General features: G+C 31.3%; 3 protein-coding genes and 41 non-coding genes across 47 annotated transcripts; 25 read left to right on the top strand and 19 right to left on the bottom strand.

The window, feature by feature from the left end:
* The first annotated feature begins 1,123 nt into the window (after window positions 1–1,123).
* Window positions 1,124–7,369, top strand: rho-1 (Ras-like GTP-binding protein rhoA). Of its 2 annotated transcripts, NM_070558.10 has the most exons (4): window positions 1,124–1,199; window positions 1,717–1,851; window positions 3,998–4,348; window positions 6,082–7,369. In NM_070558.10, the coding sequence occupies exons 1-4, from the start codon at window positions 1,179–1,181 to the stop codon at window positions 6,151–6,153; spliced, it is 579 nt and encodes a 192-aa protein (NP_502959.1). In that variant the 5' UTR covers window positions 1,124–1,178; the 3' UTR covers window positions 6,154–7,369. The 2 variants fall into 2 exon arrangements, 1 of the variants encoding a protein (NP_502959.1); NR_131670.1 differs by lacking the exon at window positions 1,124–1,199 and having other exon boundaries at window positions 6,082–6,153.
* A 991-nt stretch (window positions 7,370–8,360) lies between these two features.
* Window positions 8,361–8,957, bottom strand: Y51H4A.938 (High mobility group protein HMG-I/HMG-Y; the record flags this gene model as incomplete). Of its 3 annotated transcripts, none has more annotated exons than NM_001268966.3 (2): window positions 8,361–8,445; window positions 8,752–8,957. In NM_001268966.3, 2 exons carry the CDS (start codon window positions 8,845–8,847, stop codon window positions 8,410–8,412), a joined length of 132 nt encoding a protein of 43 aa, NP_001255895.1. The 3 variants fall into 3 exon arrangements, 2 of the variants coding, with proteins under 2 accessions (NP_001255895.1, NP_001255894.1); NR_131669.1 differs by having other exon boundaries at window positions 8,410–8,445; window positions 8,639–8,912; NM_001268965.1 differs by having other exon boundaries at window positions 8,410–8,445; window positions 8,901–8,912.
* A 966-nt stretch (window positions 8,958–9,923) lies between these two features.
* 21ur-7050 lies at window positions 9,924–9,944 on the top strand. Its single transcript, NR_066613.1, has one exon.
* Window positions 9,945–10,157: 213 nt separating this feature from the next.
* On the bottom strand, window positions 10,158–10,178 carry 21ur-5999. The gene has a single exon (NR_066612.1).
* Window positions 10,179–10,388: 210 nt separating this feature from the next.
* On the top strand, window positions 10,389–10,409 carry 21ur-4666. The gene has a single exon (NR_066611.1).
* Window positions 10,392–10,412, top strand: 21ur-8768. The gene has a single exon (NR_066610.1).
* Window positions 10,413–10,442: 30 nt separating this feature from the next.
* Window positions 10,443–10,463, bottom strand: 21ur-1881. Its single transcript, NR_066609.1, has one exon.
* Window positions 10,447–10,467, bottom strand: 21ur-14229. Its single transcript, NR_066608.1, has one exon.
* A 134-nt stretch (window positions 10,468–10,601) lies between these two features.
* Window positions 10,602–10,622, top strand: 21ur-5465. The gene has a single exon (NR_066607.1).
* Window positions 10,623–10,679: 57 nt separating this feature from the next.
* On the bottom strand, window positions 10,680–10,700 carry 21ur-13045. The gene has a single exon (NR_066606.1).
* On the bottom strand, window positions 10,683–10,703 carry 21ur-13238. The gene has a single exon (NR_066605.1).
* A 237-nt stretch (window positions 10,704–10,940) lies between these two features.
* On the bottom strand, window positions 10,941–10,961 carry 21ur-7964. Its single transcript, NR_066604.1, has one exon.
* Window positions 10,962–11,060: 99 nt separating this feature from the next.
* 21ur-2835 lies at window positions 11,061–11,081 on the bottom strand. Its single transcript, NR_066603.1, has one exon.
* 21ur-10930 lies at window positions 11,062–11,082 on the bottom strand. The gene has a single exon (NR_066602.1).
* A 224-nt stretch (window positions 11,083–11,306) lies between these two features.
* On the top strand, window positions 11,307–11,327 carry 21ur-7431. Its single transcript, NR_066601.1, has one exon.
* A 111-nt stretch (window positions 11,328–11,438) lies between these two features.
* On the bottom strand, window positions 11,439–11,459 carry 21ur-8807. The gene has a single exon (NR_066600.1).
* A 10-nt stretch (window positions 11,460–11,469) lies between these two features.
* 21ur-5285 lies at window positions 11,470–11,490 on the top strand. Its single transcript, NR_066599.1, has one exon.
* Window positions 11,491–11,741: 251 nt separating this feature from the next.
* Window positions 11,742–11,762, bottom strand: 21ur-10350. Its single transcript, NR_066598.1, has one exon.
* A 56-nt stretch (window positions 11,763–11,818) lies between these two features.
* On the bottom strand, window positions 11,819–11,839 carry 21ur-2366. Its single transcript, NR_066597.1, has one exon.
* Window positions 11,840–12,104: 265 nt separating this feature from the next.
* 21ur-11989 lies at window positions 12,105–12,125 on the bottom strand. The gene has a single exon (NR_066596.1).
* On the bottom strand, window positions 12,108–12,128 carry 21ur-9182. Its single transcript, NR_066595.1, has one exon.
* Window positions 12,129–12,181: 53 nt separating this feature from the next.
* Window positions 12,182–12,202, bottom strand: 21ur-10375. Its single transcript, NR_066594.1, has one exon.
* Window positions 12,203–12,501: 299 nt separating this feature from the next.
* Window positions 12,502–12,522, top strand: 21ur-12412. Its single transcript, NR_066593.1, has one exon.
* Window positions 12,505–12,525, top strand: 21ur-686. Its single transcript, NR_066592.1, has one exon.
* Window positions 12,526–12,849: 324 nt separating this feature from the next.
* Y51H4A.1 (uncharacterized protein) lies at window positions 12,850–16,101 on the top strand. Its single transcript, NM_070557.3, has 4 exons — window positions 12,850–13,060; window positions 14,616–14,880; window positions 15,700–15,917; window positions 15,964–16,101. The coding sequence occupies exons 1-4, from the start codon at window positions 12,953–12,955 to the stop codon at window positions 16,015–16,017; spliced, it is 645 nt and encodes a 214-aa protein (NP_502958.2). The 5' UTR covers window positions 12,850–12,952; the 3' UTR covers window positions 16,018–16,101.
* Window positions 13,057–13,077, bottom strand: 21ur-3240. Its single transcript, NR_066591.1, has one exon.
* 21ur-6500 lies at window positions 13,386–13,406 on the top strand. The gene has a single exon (NR_066590.1).
* 21ur-6357 lies at window positions 13,620–13,640 on the top strand. The gene has a single exon (NR_066589.1).
* 21ur-8735 lies at window positions 14,025–14,045 on the top strand. The gene has a single exon (NR_066588.1).
* Window positions 14,030–14,050, top strand: 21ur-3220. Its single transcript, NR_066587.1, has one exon.
* Window positions 14,237–14,257, top strand: 21ur-3686. Its single transcript, NR_066586.1, has one exon.
* 21ur-2542 lies at window positions 14,238–14,258 on the top strand. The gene has a single exon (NR_066585.1).
* Window positions 14,359–14,379, top strand: 21ur-4000. The gene has a single exon (NR_066584.1).
* 21ur-5697 lies at window positions 14,580–14,600 on the top strand. The gene has a single exon (NR_066583.1).
* On the top strand, window positions 14,947–14,967 carry 21ur-2900. The gene has a single exon (NR_066582.1).
* 21ur-4983 lies at window positions 15,682–15,702 on the top strand. Its single transcript, NR_066581.1, has one exon.
* 21ur-123 lies at window positions 16,102–16,122 on the top strand. Its single transcript, NR_066580.1, has one exon.
* Window positions 16,123–16,252: 130 nt separating this feature from the next.
* 21ur-14708 lies at window positions 16,253–16,273 on the bottom strand. Its single transcript, NR_066579.1, has one exon.
* Window positions 16,274–16,412: 139 nt separating this feature from the next.
* On the top strand, window positions 16,413–16,433 carry 21ur-6420. Its single transcript, NR_066578.1, has one exon.
* A 98-nt stretch (window positions 16,434–16,531) lies between these two features.
* Window positions 16,532–16,552, bottom strand: 21ur-6291. The gene has a single exon (NR_066577.1).
* A 157-nt stretch (window positions 16,553–16,709) lies between these two features.
* 21ur-3304 lies at window positions 16,710–16,730 on the bottom strand. Its single transcript, NR_066576.1, has one exon.
* A 233-nt stretch (window positions 16,731–16,963) lies between these two features.
* On the top strand, window positions 16,964–17,060 carry mir-1021. Its single transcript, NR_023970.2, has one exon. It is a non-coding gene; the product is annotated as a pre-microRNA mir-1021 (primary transcript).
* A 61-nt stretch (window positions 17,061–17,121) lies between these two features.
* On the top strand, window positions 17,122–17,142 carry 21ur-209. Its single transcript, NR_066574.1, has one exon.
* Window positions 17,143–17,394: 252 nt separating this feature from the next.
* On the top strand, window positions 17,395–17,415 carry 21ur-8255. The gene has a single exon (NR_066573.1).
* The last annotated feature ends 104 nt before the right edge of the window (window positions 17,416–17,519 follow it).

Raw genomic sequence — 17,519 nt, 5'->3', positions numbered from 1 at the left:
CTCTGTGTTCTCTGTGTCTCTCCCCACTCTCTCTCTCTCCCATCATCATCATCATCACTGTACCATTCTCTATGTCAGTGTCGTTGTGTGTGTGTGAGTGGTGTGAGTGGGGTGTCTCCAACCAACACATACAGTAGTGACTCACTACCAGTGATCTACCCAGTGGCCATAATTTTTGACGTCTATACGTTTTTTTTTTGCCGAAAAAATTGCTCCAAAAAAGCAATTTTTGTGGTTTTCCAAGCGAAAATCTGGAAATTTTCTGAAAAATTCCATTTTCACCGTTGAAAATTGCGATTTTCGTGATTTTCCACGTTTTTGAAGTTTTTCGGCCATTTTCAAGCTATTTTCCGTTGCTCGAATTCGGTTGAATTCCACCAAATGCACAAATTTGTTCAGAAATTTGGAAATTCGCCGGATTTTCATGGATATTCTGGAAAAATTCCATTTTTTAACGTTGAAAATTTGGAATTTTCGGTCAAAATACGACCAAATTCACAAATTTATTTGGAAATTTGAAATTTTTCTGCGAAATTCCATTTAAAAACGTCGAAAATTCCATTTTTCCATAGATTTTCGTGGCGAAAACTTAAATTTCCACCCTTTTCAAGCGATTTTTCCGTTGAAAAAGCGACCAAATTCACAAATTTGGCCGAATGAATTTCACGGAAAATTTTGAAATACCTCCTTAAAGGCGCAGGGACTTATTCAGATGGGTCTCGCCGCGAGAACACAGTTTTTTTAAATTTTTGTGGCTTTTTCAATGAAATTACTTGATTTTTAGCGAATTTTGTCGTTTTCCTCTCATTTTTTTTGGTGATTAAGACAATTTTCACCAAAAAAATGGGAGAAAAACGACAAAATTCGCTAAAAATCAAGTAATTTCATTGAAAAAGCCACAAAAATTAAAAAAAACTGTGTTCTCGCGGCGAGACCCATCTGAATTAGTCCCTGCGCCTTTAAGGAGGCATGTGTCGAATACTCATGAAATTGCTCATTTTCAAGCGATTTTTCCCGATAAAAGCCCATTTTTCTCGCATTTTCTCCTGTTTTTTCTCTTTTAAATATTTGTTAATCTCAATTTTCCAATCTAATTTTTTCTAATTTTCCCTTTTTTTTGCAGGGCTCTACGGGTGTTCCCTCTCGCGTTCCTCACTCACACACACACATAGAGATAGATGGCTGCGATTAGAAAGAAGGTGAGCAGCAGCTCCTCTCATTCTGATGCTCCGCGGCTCATTAAATTGTGCTCAATTGGAGAGAAAATTGGAGAAAAAACGACGAAAGTCGATAAATTCTCCTTGAAATTACAGAAATTTCAGTTTTTTCAGCAATTTTTCGCGAAAATCGATGTTTCTCGGCGATTTTGGGGCTCTGAAGCCATTTTCATTGAAATTTAGTGAAAAAAATATGTGTTTTATCTAAAATAACTGAAAAATGGCTCAAAAATTGTCGAAATAATAGTTTTTGACAATTTTTGAGCTCTTTTTCAGTTTTTTTCAGATAAAATACATATTTTTTCACTAAATTTCAATGAAAATGGCTCCAGAGCCCAAAATCACACGAAAATATCGATTTTCACGAAAAAAAACTGAATTTTTTGTCATTTCCCTTGATTTTGAGGCGAATTTATCGATTTTTGTCGTTTTTTTCCCGAAAAAATCGAAATTTTCTCGGAAATTCCACTTTAAAATTGACTATTTTTTTGTTTTGCAGTTGGTGATCGTCGGCGACGGAGCCTGCGGTAAAACTTGCCTGCTCATCGTTTTCTCAAAGGATCAGTTCCCAGACGTGTATGTGCCGACTGTTTTCGAGAATTATGTTGCCGACATTGAAGTTGACGGAAAGCAGGTGCGGATTGGATGAAGAAATTGTGAAAAAATGCGATTTTTGAGCCGAAAATCGAGTTTTTCGTTCGGAAATTGACCAAAATGAAGGAATTTGTGATTTTTGAGCTGAAAATCGTGAAAAATTGCGATTTTTGAGCTAAACACGTTGTTTTTTCGACAAATTTTGACTAAAAGGAGCAAATTTGTGCTTTTCAGCCGGGTTTGAGCTTATCATTGAAAAAATTGGCTCGAAACAGTGAAAAATCGCGTTTTTTGAGCTAAAAGTCATGTTTTTCCGATAAATTTTGACTAGAAGGAGCAAATCTGTGATTTTGAGCTGAAAATAGTGAAAAATTGCGATTTTTGAGGAAAAAAAATCGTATTTTTGAGTCGAAAATTGCCTTATATTTTTTTAAGCTGAAAATCGTGTTTTTCAGCTATTTTTTTGCTGAAAATTCCCTATTTCTCAAAGTTTTCGTGAAAATTCCCCGTTTTTTTTACCAAAAATTTAAGAAAAATTGGCAAAAATGACTGTTTTTCGCCTATAAATTGACTGAAATGCACACACAAATTTACGATTTTAAGCAAAATTTTGAGGAATTTTGAGAGATTTTTCAGAAAAACTTGTGTGTTATTTTTCGAGAAAAACAGTATTTTCTGCCATTTTTTTACCTAAAAATCCAGGTTTTTAGCTAGAAATTCAAAATTTTCCAAAAAATGCCAATTTTTTGCTGAAAATCCGAGTTTTCGCCCCCCGAAAATTCGAATTTTTTATCCAACAATCCAAATTTTAAACCTAAAACTCCTGGTTTTACACCAGAAAATTCGAATTTTCTCATCTGAAAATCCAGGGTTTTTCACAAGAAAATTCGAATTTTTTACCCGAAAATCTAAGTTTTTCCTCTAAAAATCCAATTTTTTAACCTAAAAAATTCAAATTTTTGCTGAAAATCCAAGTTTGCTAGCTGCAAATCCAGGTTTTTCCCTTTTCAAATTTTACCAGGAAATCTAAGTTTTTCGGCTGAAAATCCGAGTTTTTAGCCACAAAATATATAAATTTTTCCAAAAAAAAAACCAATTTTTACTTATAAATCCAAGGTTTTTAGCTAGAAATTGCCATTTTTCATATTTTAAAATCCAAAATTTTCACCCGAAAATCCAGATTTTTACTCTAAAAAATCCAATGGTTTTTACCTAAAAAAAATTCAAAATTTTCCGAAAAGTGCAATTTTTTTGCTGAAAATCCGAGTTTTTACCTCAAAACTCCAAATTTTTAACCTAAAAAATGCACATATTTTTCCTCTAAAAATACAATTTTTACCGAAAAATCCAGGATCTCTAGCTGACAATTCAATTTTTCATTAAAAATCAAAGTTTTCCCCAAAAAAACCATTTTTTTAGCTGAAAATTACAATTTCTTACCTAAAATTCCAAATTTTCCTCATAAAGATTTTACTTATCTAAAAATTCAAATTTCTAGAAAAAAATCCGAGTTTTCTTCTCTAAAATCCGTTGTGTTTTTAACCTTAAAAATTCAAATTTTTCCAAAAATAGCGATTTTTGCTGAAAATCAAAAATTTTCCCTAAAAATATCAATTTTTACCTGAAAATTCAAATTTTTCACCTAAAATTCCAAGTTTTCTAGCTGAAAATTCAAATTTTTCTAAAAAAAATAGCAATTTTTGCTGAAAATTTAAGTTTTTTACCCGAAAATCCAAGTTTTTAACCTAAAAATTCCAAATTTTCCCTAAAAATATCAATTTTTACCTGAAAATTCCAAGTTTTTAACCTAAAATCCAATCCAAAATTTTAGCCTAAAAAATTCATATTTTTCCTTTAAAAATACCACCATATTTACCTAAAAATCCAGGTTCTCTAGCTGAAAATTCAAATTTTTCTAAAAAAAATAGCAATTTTTGCTGAAAATCCGAGTTTTTCGCCCGAAAATTCAATTTTTCATCCAAATATCCAAATTTTAAACCTTATAAATTCAAATTTTTCCAAAAATAGCGATTTTTGCTGAAAATCCAGATTTCTTCCTCTAAAAATTGAAATTTTTAACCTAAAAAATGCATATTTTCCTCTAAAAATACAATTTTTACCTAAAAATCTCGGGTTTTCCCTAAAAATTCAAATTTTTTCACTTAAAAATCCGAAATTTTCTGCAGGTCGAACTTGCTCTATGGGATACAGCTGGACAAGAGGACTATGATCGTCTGCGTCCACTCTCTTATCCGGATACTGACGTCATTCTGATGTGCTTCTCAATTGATTCACCCGATTCACTGGAGAATATTCCAGAAAAATGGACACCAGAAGTCAGGCATTTCTGTCCAAATGTTCCGATTATTTTGGTCGGAAATAAACGAGATCTTCGTAGTGATCCACAGACTGTTCGAGAATTGGCAAAAATGAAACAGGAGCCCGTGAAGCCTGAGCAGGGACGAGCAATTGCTGAGCAAATTGGAGCATTTGCATATTTGGAGTGCTCTGCGAAGACTAAGGACGGAATTCGTGAGGTACAACAAGCAGCAGTAGCACCGAATTGAGAGATGGAAATTATTTTGGAAATTGAGCGAAATTTTTGGAAATTTCAGCCGAGAAAACCCAAAAAATTTTGAATTTTTATGAAAAAAAGGGTTTTCAGAAAATTCGAGCTCAGAATTCCAATTTTTCTGCAAAAAATGATGACTTGCGAAGAAAAATTGGAAATTGTGCGAAATTTCCAGAAATTTCAGCCAAGAAAACCCAGAAAATTGCAATTTTTATGACATTCTAATGATTCGAGCTCAAAATTCGTGATTTTTGCGAAAATTTATATTTTTGACGATTTTGGCCTCTAAAAAGCTGTAAAAACTGCAAAAAATCCGAATTTCAATATTTTATGGGAAAATTGGGTGGAATTTTCGGAAATTTCAGCCTCGAAAACCCAGAAAATTGCAATTTTTATGAAAAAAAAAATGGATTTTCAGTGATTTTCTGAAGATCCGAGCTCAAAATTCCAAATTCGACGATTTTGGGATATAAAAAGCTGCAAAAATCCAAAGTTTTCGTGAAAAATTTTCCGAAAAGTTGCAAATTTGTGGAAATTTTCCAGATTTTTTGAAAAAAAATTTTTCAATTTATGTGAAAAAATGAATTTCTTATGATTTTTTAAAGATCCGAGCTGAAAATCGACGATTTTGTGCTCTAAAAACTGAAAAATCTGAAATTTCAATTTTTCATGGAAAATTATGGAAAAATGATTGGAATTTCCGGAAATTTCAGCCGAGAAAACCCAAAAAATTTTGAATTTTTATGAAAAATTCCAGATTTTGGCGAAAATCGATATTTTTCGACAATTTTGGGCTCTAAAAGGCCGTATAAATTTAAAAAAAAACTGATATTTCAATCTTTTTCTTGTAAAACTTCACCTGGAAGATATTTTCGATATTTTTCGACAATTTTCCGACAGTTTCAGCTGAATTTTCTAAATTTTTTGGAAATTTGGCCTAAATTCAGTCAAAAATCCGATTTTCGCTTCGAGACCCAAAAACATTGATTTTTTTAAATGAAAACTTAAAATATGTCCAAAAATTTCGATTTTCCAAAAGTTTAAATTACAAAAAATTCAATTTTTTTGGAGAAAATCACTTTAAAAAAATATTCGAAAAATTGGAAAAATTACAGATAAAAATTCAATTTTTGCGGAAAAAAAAATCGTTCTATTTTGAACAGAAATTTTCGAATTTCCCACAATTTTTTCCAATAAAATTTAAAAAATGGCTCAAAATTGAGCTAAAAGTCTCAATTTTCAACAAAAGTTCATCTAATTTTCCCCCAAATTTCCAATTTTTTCCAAGAAAATCGAAAAAAAGTTATTTTTCTGATTTTCTTTTAAAAAAAAAATTCAGCTAAAATTCTCACTTTTCCATTGAAATTTCCCCGAATTTCCAATTTTTCAGAAAAAAATTTGGAAAAAAGTCTTTTTTTTTTTAATTTTAATAAATTTCAGTTCAAATTTGAGGTTTTTAGCTCAATTTTGAGCCATTTTTCTGATTTTCATTGAAAAAAAAATAATTTAGCTGAAATTCACCAGTTTTCCCCCAAATGTTCAATTTTTTCAAATAAATTTTTAAAAAAAATTTACAATTTACAATTTTTTCCTGATTTTTTTCCAGAAAAAAGTGAAAAATTGCTCTAAAAGTCTCAATTTTCAGCTAAAATCCGAAAAAAAATCGATTTTTTTTTCACTAATTTTTTCCAATTTCAGGTATTCGAGAAGGCGACACAGGCGGCATTGCAACAGAAGAAGAAAAAGAAGAGCAAGTGCATGATTTTGTAAATCAATCGATAAAATGTCTGCTCTTCTTCTCTCTAATTCTCTCGTTTTTTCTCTCCCTCTTCAAAAATTGATTTTTCATCATTTTCCCCCCATTTCCCCCATACAAAATTTGAAATTCGCGCTTCTCTATTCCAATTTTTTGAGGTGGTGGCCGTGGCCTTGAAACTTGAAAAAGTTAGGCCACCGCTCTCTCTCTCTTTCTCTCTGAAATTCCAAATCACACATCTCCTCTCCCGCCCACACACACACACACATTTTATAGCTTAATCCCCGAATTCCCCGAATTAAAAAAAAAATTTCCGTTTTTTTTTTTGATTTTCACAATGTCAAACTGTGTTATTCCTCCGTTACCCCTCCGACGCGCTTACACACTTTTTTCTTTAAAAAATAATTTTTTCTCTGCCAAAATCACTAATTTTTCATTTTTATTGAAAAAACCTCCATCGCCCCATCGCTACTTTCCTATCTTAGCTTCAATGTAACAGGTTTCTATTTTTTTTTCGTCGAATTTTTTTTCCTAGCGAGCTTTAGCCAAGGATGCCGTTTTTCGACGATTTTGTAGAAAATTTTTTCAAAAAAATTGGACAATTGGCCAAAATTGAGCTATTTTTTGAGAAAATCCGGAAAAAATCGGAAATTTTCCGTTTTCTCCTGAAAAATCGGAAATTTCCCTTTTTTTTTACGAAAAAATCGATTTTTAGCTATTTTTCGAGAAAATCTGAAAAAACAAAAAAATTCCGTTTTCTCCTAAAAAATCGGAAATTTCCCGTTTTTTTAAATGAAAAAATTGAAAAAAAAAAATCGATTTTCACCACATTTTGAGATATTTTTACTGAAAAATCGGAAAAAAATCGAAAAATTTTCGATTTTTAATGAAAAATCGGAAAAAATCGAAAATTTTTCGATTTTAAGGACTCTTGGCTCCAGAGCTTGCTCCAGAAAAAAATTATCGATTTTTCTCGATTAATTTAAGAAATGCGTGCGATATTTGTAACATTTTCCTCTCTCTTTCTCTATTTCTCTTCGTCTCTCCCTCTCTCCAGCAGCAGCAGAAGCTCCCCCCCATACATCTTTAATGGTTTTTTTTATTGAATGACAGCAAACTTTCCATCCAATTCTTCCCCCCAAACCACCACCGCAAACACACCTATTTTATTTTGTTTTGTGACCCCGTTTTCTTTATGTAAGGAGAAATGAATAATTATTGGAAAAGTTTTTGAATCTTGGTTATTTTTTTCCGTTTTTTTTTTTGCAGAATTTCTGGCGACTCTTAGGATGGCTGTAATGAATTTTGTGATGAAAAATGGCAATTTAAAGAATGAAAAAAAGAAATAGAAAATAAAATAGAAAAAAATACAAAGTTTCATAGCAGTTTCATAATTGTTTAGAAAAATGAAATTTTTTGAATTTTTTGCTTGGAGTTGATCAAGAAATTTTGAGCAAAAATGAAAAAAAATAAAAATTTCCAAAAAGTGCGGACAATGATTCTAGGTTCCCGAATAAGAATAAAATCACTTTAAAAATGCGCAAAAATGTTTGAATGAGTTGTTTTACAACTTTATTCAACTTACAAAAATATTTCAAAAATAGAAGGAATCGAACCAAAGCTTAATTCATTACAGACGCGCGCACTCCCAACTCGGCCACCGAGGACATTTTTCAACTCAATGTGGTGGGTGTCACATTTTCGGTGGTCACGCAAGCTGAGATTTGCGTGGATAGCATGGTAAGACAGTGGATTTCAATGGTGTTTTTAACTGAAATTTCAAAATGTCATAACTTTGCTGAAACTTGACCGGGGTAGCTAAATTTTTTGGAGAGATCATAACTAACACTCTTCTATCGGAATTTCAACATGAGAACCCCAAATCTACGGACCCCCTCAAAGACTTCCCTTGTAAGGAGATATATAAGCCTTCAAACTTGAAAAAAGGGACTTTTATTTGAATTCCACGCAGAAAACTGGCTATAACTCGAAAAATAGGAGAGCTAATGAAAAGTTGCCAACTAAAAAAATGTTCAACATAAATTTATAAATATTTTCCCAGTTGACAACTTTTTGATAGCTACAATGGCTGAGGAGATACTACTTCTTCTGTAAAAAACGCTCGTACTTCAACTTGCTAACAATTTTCCCTTGTAAATTCCACTTGTTAAATGCTTCACATGAAACAGGAACCAATTTAAATGTCAAAAATTAACACAAAATTCCCAATAAAACTGGTTTATTCAAGTGAAAAATGAGAATCCTGGAAATTATTGTGGCACGGCGAGCTCCTCGTAGTTGCCTTCCTGAAATCAGAATTGTTTCTTTAAAAGTAGGACCTTCCTCATTGCATTATTCGCGCTCTATTGACAATCGCCTGCCGGACAACGCGTGGGAAAGTGTCGTGTACTTCACACGGACAAATCCGAGCCGCGACGCGACACGCAACGCCCCGTAAATCTACTGAGCCAAAATGGCCTAGTTCGGCAAAACTCTTACATTTCAGAATAGGAGGGAAGGCAGAAACCTGTGGTACGTATCCCAAATCAGCAAAATTAATTAAACAATGCGTTGCAGTCGCGTTGCGGTCGCGTCGCGGCCACACAACTCACAGTTTCATCCTTCTTCTCCTTTGGAGCCCCTAACTTTGATTTATTTGTTCCTACCGGAGAATTTGCTGACTTCTTCTTCTTTCCGCCACAGTTCATCACCAGAGAAATTTCTGAACATTTTGCAGGCAGGCAGGCAGGCTTAAACTTACTTGTGCAATCATTTGGCTTCTTCTTCGTTTCAGTGGAATGGAATTTTTAAACAAAATTCGAAACTGATTTTTCCGATTATTGATTTTTAGTTGGCGACTTTGAAAAAAAACTGTTTTTTTTTTTGAAAATTATTTCCCAGTTTCACGAAAAAAATTAAAATAATTTTCTTGTTTCCCCCGATAATATTCAAATTTCCGTATGTCAGAATAGCGGTAAATTCAAAGAAATTACGCAAGTTTTTGGGGTATGTGTACTTGAACATACGCACACACAGATTATTGCGTTACCACATTAGGACCACGGGGGTATAATGAGTTGGGGGGTGTTGGCCTTGTGGCCGTGGAGGTGAAAAACCTCGGCCACCACCAACTTCTAATACGTCTATCTTGGTTCCGGATAAATGTGGAAAAAGTTGTTAACTGCGAATTTGTGGAAAATTTAATTTTCTATAATTGTGTAGTTAACAATTTTTTAATAGCTTTTTTGGTTTTTAAGATATTTTTAAATTTTAAATTGACAATCAGAATAAGAATAATCAGAAAAACACTCTTGTTGTGAACCAGAACCTATGAAATATTTAAGAAATTTGAAAAATTGCATGTTTGCCGGAAAAGCCGCGACACGACCGCAACGCTTTGAAGCCCAACTTTTTTCTTCAGTTTGCACAGTAACCTTTCCGTTAATCCCGACTTTTACCAACTTAAAAAAACCGCTTTGCAACAGCAACGCACCTATAGTAGAACACATTCTGGACTGAGAGAACGCAGAGAAGCTAGAGTACTCTCGTTTCTCTGCGCTCTCTATCTCTCTATATTTCTGCCACCCCCTGAAGTGTCATGCATTTTACAACTCAATTACCGATTTACAACTTCTCAGGTGCTTTGCGGTAATTCTTAAAGAATCTTATAGAATATGGAGAACAGTTGCCATGCCACTGATCGTTTTATTATCCGTCGGTACTTTTTTCCCAATTTTTACTGTTTCAGGTAGTTTCAAAATAATCGAATGGTATCTTTACATAATAAGCAATAAAATGATAAAGAATGCAATGAAGAATTATATAATCATTTCTAAATTTTTATTTTAGTTTTTATTCATGTAATTCTGAAACAGTAAAAAATTGTTTCACCTACATATGTTTCTCTATGCTGGTTTTCAGCCTGATCTTGTTATGGTGTTCTAGTTTTCCACAGCAGTGGAAAATATTTTAAGACAATTGGTTTTCTGGTTGGTTTTATTCAGGCAAAATCTCAAACCATCCTTTCGTGAATTTGGAATTGAAATGTATTGAAATATGATAGGAATATTAAATTTCTGAAACAGTGAAATTTTTTTTTCACATAAAAAAATTCTATTGGCGGCTTGCGGGAGAAAAAAACTAACTTTTAACTGTTTTTCAAATTTATCTCAGTTAAATTTGAAAATTTTTTTCCCAATTTTAACTGTTTCAGGTAGTTTTTATATTTTTGAATGGCATCGAGTTACAATATTCCCTCTTTATTCCAACAACAATTTACCGTTCAAAATTTAAGATAAAAATTTGAAGGCAAGAAGCAATCAAATCAATAAGCTGTTGTTCTGCAATGAACAAAAAAGCTTATTGAAACAGAAAAAAAATTTTCAAAAAAAAGCTATTTTTTATCAATTTTTACTGGCTGTTTCAAGTAGCTGTGATATGTTAGAATGGAATTTTTGTATATTCAGCTGATTTTTAAAATTTGAAAATTTTGTTAACAATTTCTTTTTAAAAACTAAAGCCAAAATAAATGGGTAAAATGTTCCTTTGAGGAGTTATATAATCATTTCTAAAGTTTTTAAAAGTTTTTATTCATGTAATTCTGAAACAGTAAAAACTAGCTTGTTTTTTTGATGGTATATCAGATTTCTACAGCAGTAAAAAAGATTTTGAGACAAAAGGTTTTCTGGTTCCTTATATCCAGTCAGAATCTCAAATATGTCATGTCATGAAGGAATCTACTAGATACAACTGTCAATATTACGGTAATACCCAGCAGTTTCTGGGGAAGGGCCATATTTTTCAATGTTCAGTGAATACGAGACTATTTTCCAACTAAAATCTGAAAAATTTATAACATTTCTGAAACATGAAAAATATTTTTTGTTATGAATTCATTTTTCCACAAGATTTTCATTTGCTCTAGGCATACAGTTACATTACAACCCTTTTATACTTGCTCTTCAATTAATGGCAATTTTCTGAAACTGTAAATAAATTCTTGAACAAAAACAATTTTGCCCACTAATTTTAATGAACCATTTTAAGTATGTATGTTTGCAACTTATTGAAATAGAACAACTTTTTTTTTATTAAAAAAACATTTTTAGCCAATTTTTACTGGCTGTTTCAAGTAGCTGTGATTTGTTAGAATGGAATTTTTGTATACTCGTTTGGTTTTTTAAATCTGAAACTCTTGTTAACGAAATTGAAAAAAAAACAAAAAATATTTAGAAACATTATAATCTAGTACAATGCTACAGACTGATCCGAAAATTTGCTCAAAACTGTTTCAAGATGTGTATATAAAATCTCCAGAAAATTATTATTGTTAGGTCCCTTCTTGGAAGTAAAACTTTTGAAACAGTGAATTTTTACTCCAAAGTAGTTTTTCAGAATCTGAAAATATTAGTCAAAATATATTTGTAACTAGTTCCAGTTTTAGATTTTTATAAAAGAAAGGTGTACATATGCAATGATAAGAATCTAATACCTATATATACCATCTCCAATATTGTATTATTTATCTTTTCTATTCTAACAATAAATGAATGTAAAGCCCCAGCCGGCCCAACCCGTTTATTATAGCTAAGGCTTAAAAATTTGACTCAAAAAGTTGATTGCATTCTGAAAAATTTTTAAAAAAGGATTTTAATTTAATCAATGAAACCGTGAAATAAACGACCAAAATATGCAATATCATTAAAAATGCTTCCATATTCGTCATTATGGCTTTTTCTGAAACAGTAGTCAAATTCTGCAAAAAAAAAATAAATATCGGTCCCCAATTTTCAGATATTTTCAGTTGGATTTTAGTGTAATATAATGTGAACTGACATTGAAAAACATCATTCCAAACACTTTTGAATATGCCAACGTATATCAAAAATTAAAATAAATTTTTAATTTTGTATCAAAATTAACACTAATTTATACATTCTAAGACAGTGAAAAAGATTTAAAATCAAATATTTTTTGTACTATCCAACTAACACGTTTTTCGCAGTTGTTCATTGATATAATTAGTTTGAAAATGTTGATTTAAAAATGGACAATAAATGACGATTAATGTTATTCTTACTCTTCAAATTTTAACAGCTACCTGAAACAGTGAATGAATTTTGTGAAATCGTCAATTTTTTTCACTGTTTTCAAGTGGCTTCGATTTGTTAAAGTGATATTTCAGTATGAATTTTAATTTCATGCTGTATCTTTAAAAAATCTGTAAAAAAAGGATGCTTCGGTATTTTTTGGTGCTCACAAAATGCCATTTTCTATTGAAGCAGACATAAAAAGTAATGATACAGATTTTTATAAAAACTGTTTCAAGATTTTAATATAAGAATCTGGAAATGTGAGAACATTATTATGAGGAACATTATCATAACAGACATAGCTCATTTATTTCAAAATTAAATCAAATTTTTCTGAAAAGAAATTTTTTATGGCGGTTTTTTTTAATTCTGAAAAAAAAACATCCGAACTTGAAAATTAATTAGAATATTAATTAGAAATTAATTAGTTTTAGGATTTATTACCAAAAACACCTTTTCTTGCAAAAATACTAGTACCCAAACCCAAATCTCATATATTTTATCCAGTTTCCCAATTTCATTTCTCGTGTCCACTACACCACTCCTGACAAATGATGTGGTCCCCCCCTCCTCCCTATTGCTCAATTTCCTTCTCCAGATGCTCTCGGAGCACCCCCTCTTCCCCTATTTTCTTGTCCATCTAAACCTCCGTGCCGCCTACTCCAAAATGCATATATGAGCATCTTTTTGCTCTCAATTCTTCTGTCCAGATGGTTTACAAATGTTGCTAGTTTTGGTTTTATTGATTTTCACTATTTTACTTTTATTTTTCTATTTCGGGAAATTGCTGATTTTTGGAAAGCAGAAAATTGTGGAAAATTCGATAGAGGTGGGTAAAAGAATTTATTGTTCAATCAAACAAATCCTAGTTTTTCAAAACATTTTGAAACAGTAGAGAAATTCCTTTTATTTTTTTTTGATTCTCAAGTTTTGCAACTCCGCTTTATTACGAAATTTTATACATAGCGCAAAAGCGTCGCGCAAAAGAAGGTCCCCCAGAGAAAAATGCAAGTACGCTCCAATATCAATCTGATTATATTTGCTCACGTTTAGGAAACAGAGAAGGTTTTTAGAAGAGAAAACTGAATTTCCAAAAAAAATTGTTCAACTGTTTCAAGTAGTTGATAAATTAAAACAAAAATTCAGCCGATCAATAGATTCAGTTTTGAATCGACTAGAACCGAAATAAAAATGAAAATCTGATTTCGTTCAAAAATTCTTTGAGAAAATGATACTGGTCCTGTAATTCTCACAATGTCTTAAGTTTTCTCTGAAACAGTAGAAAAATTTTTTGAAAAAAGATCAACATTTTTTCCCAACATATGAAAAAAAAATAATTTCTACTCTTTTAGGTACATAATTTATTTGTTGAAAAAACAATTTTGTAGTTCTGATCCTTTTTTATTGTTGAATAAAAAAAACTCGGTTTGTAGGTTAAAATTTGTTATTAGTTTTGTAAAAATATTTTAAGCAGTTCAGCTCATCCGGGCAAGATAGTTGAAAATTCAATTATTGGCGAATTTCGACTTTCCAATTTAGAATTTGATTTGTTTCATTTTCTCTCAAGTTTTGCAATTCCGCTTTATTGCGAAATGTTATACTCATTATGCAAGCATAGTTCGAAAGAATGTCCCTGGAGAAAAATGCAAGTGCGCTCCGATAGCAATCTGATTATATATGCTCACGTTTTGGACACAGAGAGGGGTTTTAGAAAAGAAAACTGAATTTTTGAAAAAAAAAATTTTGTTCCACTGTTTCAAGTATTTGATAAATTAGAACAAAAATTCAGTTGATTCAGTTGAAAATTCAGTTGATTAATAGATTCCGTTTGAATATTATCGAAATAAAATTCAAATCTGATTTCGTTTAAAAAATCTAATTATTTACAAATTTCACAAATTTGTTGTCTAGAAGTTCAACATTTTTTTTCTCACATATGAAAAAAAAAAAATAATTTCTACTATTTTAGGTACATTACTTATTAGTTGAAAAAACAATTTTGTAGTTCTGATTCTTTCGTAATGATGAAGAAAAAAAATTACTCGCTTTGTAGATTAAATTCTTTTTTTTTCAAAAATTCACTGTTTCAAATTTGTTTTTAATTTTGTAAAAAAATCGCCTTTCCAATTGGACAACGTTATAGATTCAAAACCCCCTTTTTCACAAAACTCGAATTCTAGAAAGTATTTTGAAGTGGACTCTCTCTTTTTCGAAAAAAATATATTCCAATTATACAAAAAATATGGACTTTGCTCAAAGTTAACTAAAATTCAGAAATTTCCAAAACCAAAAAATTGTTTACTGTTTCAAGTTGTTTTGATATGCAATATTCAAATACTTTAAAATGTTCACTTATCTATCTCGAGATATTATTTATATTTCAGAAAATCAATTCCAATGGAATTTCACTAGCAGAAAATTCGAAAAATTTGGAAAAATCTTCACAATCAAATGATCCCGAGAATGCAGAAGAAACTGAAATGGTCATAGAACTTCACACAGAAGCAGCTCCAGTTGAAAATTATCTGGAAGAAGAAATACAAATAAAAGTTCCCGAAGTTGAAGAAGACACCGAAAAAACACCGGCTGGGTCACCGAAATCCACGTCATCATGTATTTCTTCAGAGATTTTATCGGAACAATCGATTGGTACATGTGCAAAATTATACTGTTTCACAAATGTAACTTAGTTAAAGAAAAATCAGTGTAATTTAGTGAACTACTAAAGACAGGAAATTAAATTTGTAGCCGTTAAAGTTCCCATGTTAGGTAGGCACATTTAAATGCCTACCTGCCTACGTGCCTACCTACCGCATATTCTATGCATTTTGGCATTGAACCTTTTAATTAATGATTCAATCAAAAATGATTCAATCAAAATTGTTTATAGCGAGTAGGCAGGCGCAGGTGCCTAGGCAGGCATTTTTCATCACCCGACATATCGCGGGCTCTAAAAATATCTGATAAGGAACCCGTTAGATGTCGGGCGCCGCAAAAAATTTGTAAGGGAGATTAAAAACCAAAATTTCACGTTTTTAGAAGGTTTTAAAAAGCCGGTTACAATCTAAAAAAAAACATAAAAATATCCCGAAAAAAATTCAGCAGCGCCCTACACTTTACGGGTTTCCCACACCTAGAACCCGTTAAATGTCGGGCGCTTCTTATTATGCTCTTTGCAAAATCCTTTAAAAAACATTCAAAATACGGGATAGTATACCGGAAAAATGCTGATTTTTATAAGAAAATTTCAAAAAATTCAATTTAAAAAATCGCGAAACAAAAATCGGTTTTTATATTCTTCTATAACCTCTGTTCTGCAGCGTCCGACACTTTACGGGTTCCGCCACACAGCGGAACCCGTTTGTTGTCGGGTGCTGGCGAGGTTCCAATTTCAAAATTTCAACTGTTTCAGTGTGTTCATAAATGTTGTTCATGTATTCTGTTTAACGTTAATCGTTCGATTTTCAGAGTTCTCATCAATATCTCCCCGCCCATCATCCTTCCCTTTGGACTTTGCCACGTCATCATACTCTGCTCCATTATCCAATTTCACTCGAGAAACCCCAAATATTGTGCCTAGAATGATGTCAGAAGAGTTTGAATCCTTGCATAAATGCATTGAAAAAAGAAAATCTGATATAAGGGATTTGTTGAGGAGAATACAGTCGGCGAAGAGAAGGCATAGGGTTAGTTTCCGAGTTTCTAAAAAAAAATTGAGATTAAATTTTTCAGAGATTCAGTGAACACTTGCAACAGGTACAACATGATCATCATATCGATTATTGAACAATTGTTTTTTCCAAAAATTAAAATAAAAATTTTACTGTTTCCCAATTTTGACTTAAAATCTTCAAATTTTTTTAAAATTGCTTCATCTGACACTTAGATGCAAATTTGAAACTTGAATTATTTTAAATGTTTCAGAAAGGAGTATTACACAATAAAACTAATTTTTAGAGAAAACGTTTTTAAAAATTCTAATTTTCATGAAAAATCTCATGTTTCGCGTACTCATATTTTTGAATTAACTTTCCGGAAGACACTGTATTAAACTTCGGAACAAAACTTTAAATACAAACCGTAAAAAATCGAATTAATATAATTCATTCATAAACTTGTTTAAAAAATAAAATTACTGTTTCAGAATTTTTTTTTGGTTCACACTTTCATTTGTTTTCCAATTTTTTCCGTCGTCTTGGACTTTTGTGCCGGATTTTTTCTGCCACAATTCTAGTGTACTCTTGATTTACTTTTTTGAAAAAAGACAATTTAAATTCGTGCAAAATCTTTTTTACGTGATCCTACTCTCTAATGAAGTGAAGCGTTCATAGAAAATTTATTAAAAGTATATAGAAAAGTTGGAACTGTAATTTTTTTGAAATAATTTTTTAATATTCCTTCTTTTCGATTTTTTACCTTCTATTTTCTTCTTAGTGGTTTTTCTGATTTGTTAAGCATTCCAAAATGTAACTTATGTTCGAATTAGTTTCCATCGCCCATCAAGTTTAACTAATAAATCGAGAGTATTATGGCAGACTATGAAACAGTAATACGTTTTTTCCACTTTTTCTTTTTCACTTTTATTGGAAACTACTGAGTTTTTAAATAAAACAGCACTTTTTTCTAAACAGTTTACCATAATTTTAAAATTTTAAAAGAAAAAAACTAGATAATGACCAGTAGTTTATGAAATGCAAAAAAGATTTTTCCAGTGTTCCAACTATTTCAGAAATACTGTTTTGAAACAAGTGAGATCATGTGAAATCCTCGGAGCTCGGAGCTTTGAATTTTCCAAATATTCATATTTAAATTATTTGTTTCAAACAGTACGAACTGAAAAATTTTCTGTTTCAGAATGTCAATTTGTAGACATGCACTTGCACTACTCAATGAAAATCAAGTTCTCTAAGGTCCAAACAAAAATTACATGAACGTTACCGAGAAATTCATAGAATCTTAAAAATGTGTGTGTTTTTTACAAATTTCCTTTCGTAGTCGATCGTTGTATCAATAACCAGATTGTGAAATGTTGAATTTTTGTTTAAACAAATAAAAAAATTATTGACTGAGAAAATGGGAAAATAGGAAAATTAAGGTTTCCGAACTTTAAAAAATTATCTGTTTCAGTTTGCTTTTACTTAAATTTAGTTTGAATATTTTTGGTAAGCTAGAAAATGGATAAATATTATAATAACCAGCCGCAAACCGCGCCTACGGCGCGGTCAGCAACTGGCAAAATTTGAAATGTTTGACACATAAATTGCCATTTAATTTTTCAAAAATGTCTC

The sequence above is a fragment of the Caenorhabditis elegans genome, chromosome IV (genome assembly GCF_000002985.6).
Source record: "Caenorhabditis elegans chromosome IV".
Classification (NCBI taxonomy): domain Eukaryota; kingdom Metazoa; phylum Nematoda; class Chromadorea; order Rhabditida; family Rhabditidae; genus Caenorhabditis; species Caenorhabditis elegans.
The sequence above is the reverse complement of the archived record's forward strand: the minus strand, read 5'-3'. Positions and strand labels throughout refer to the sequence as shown.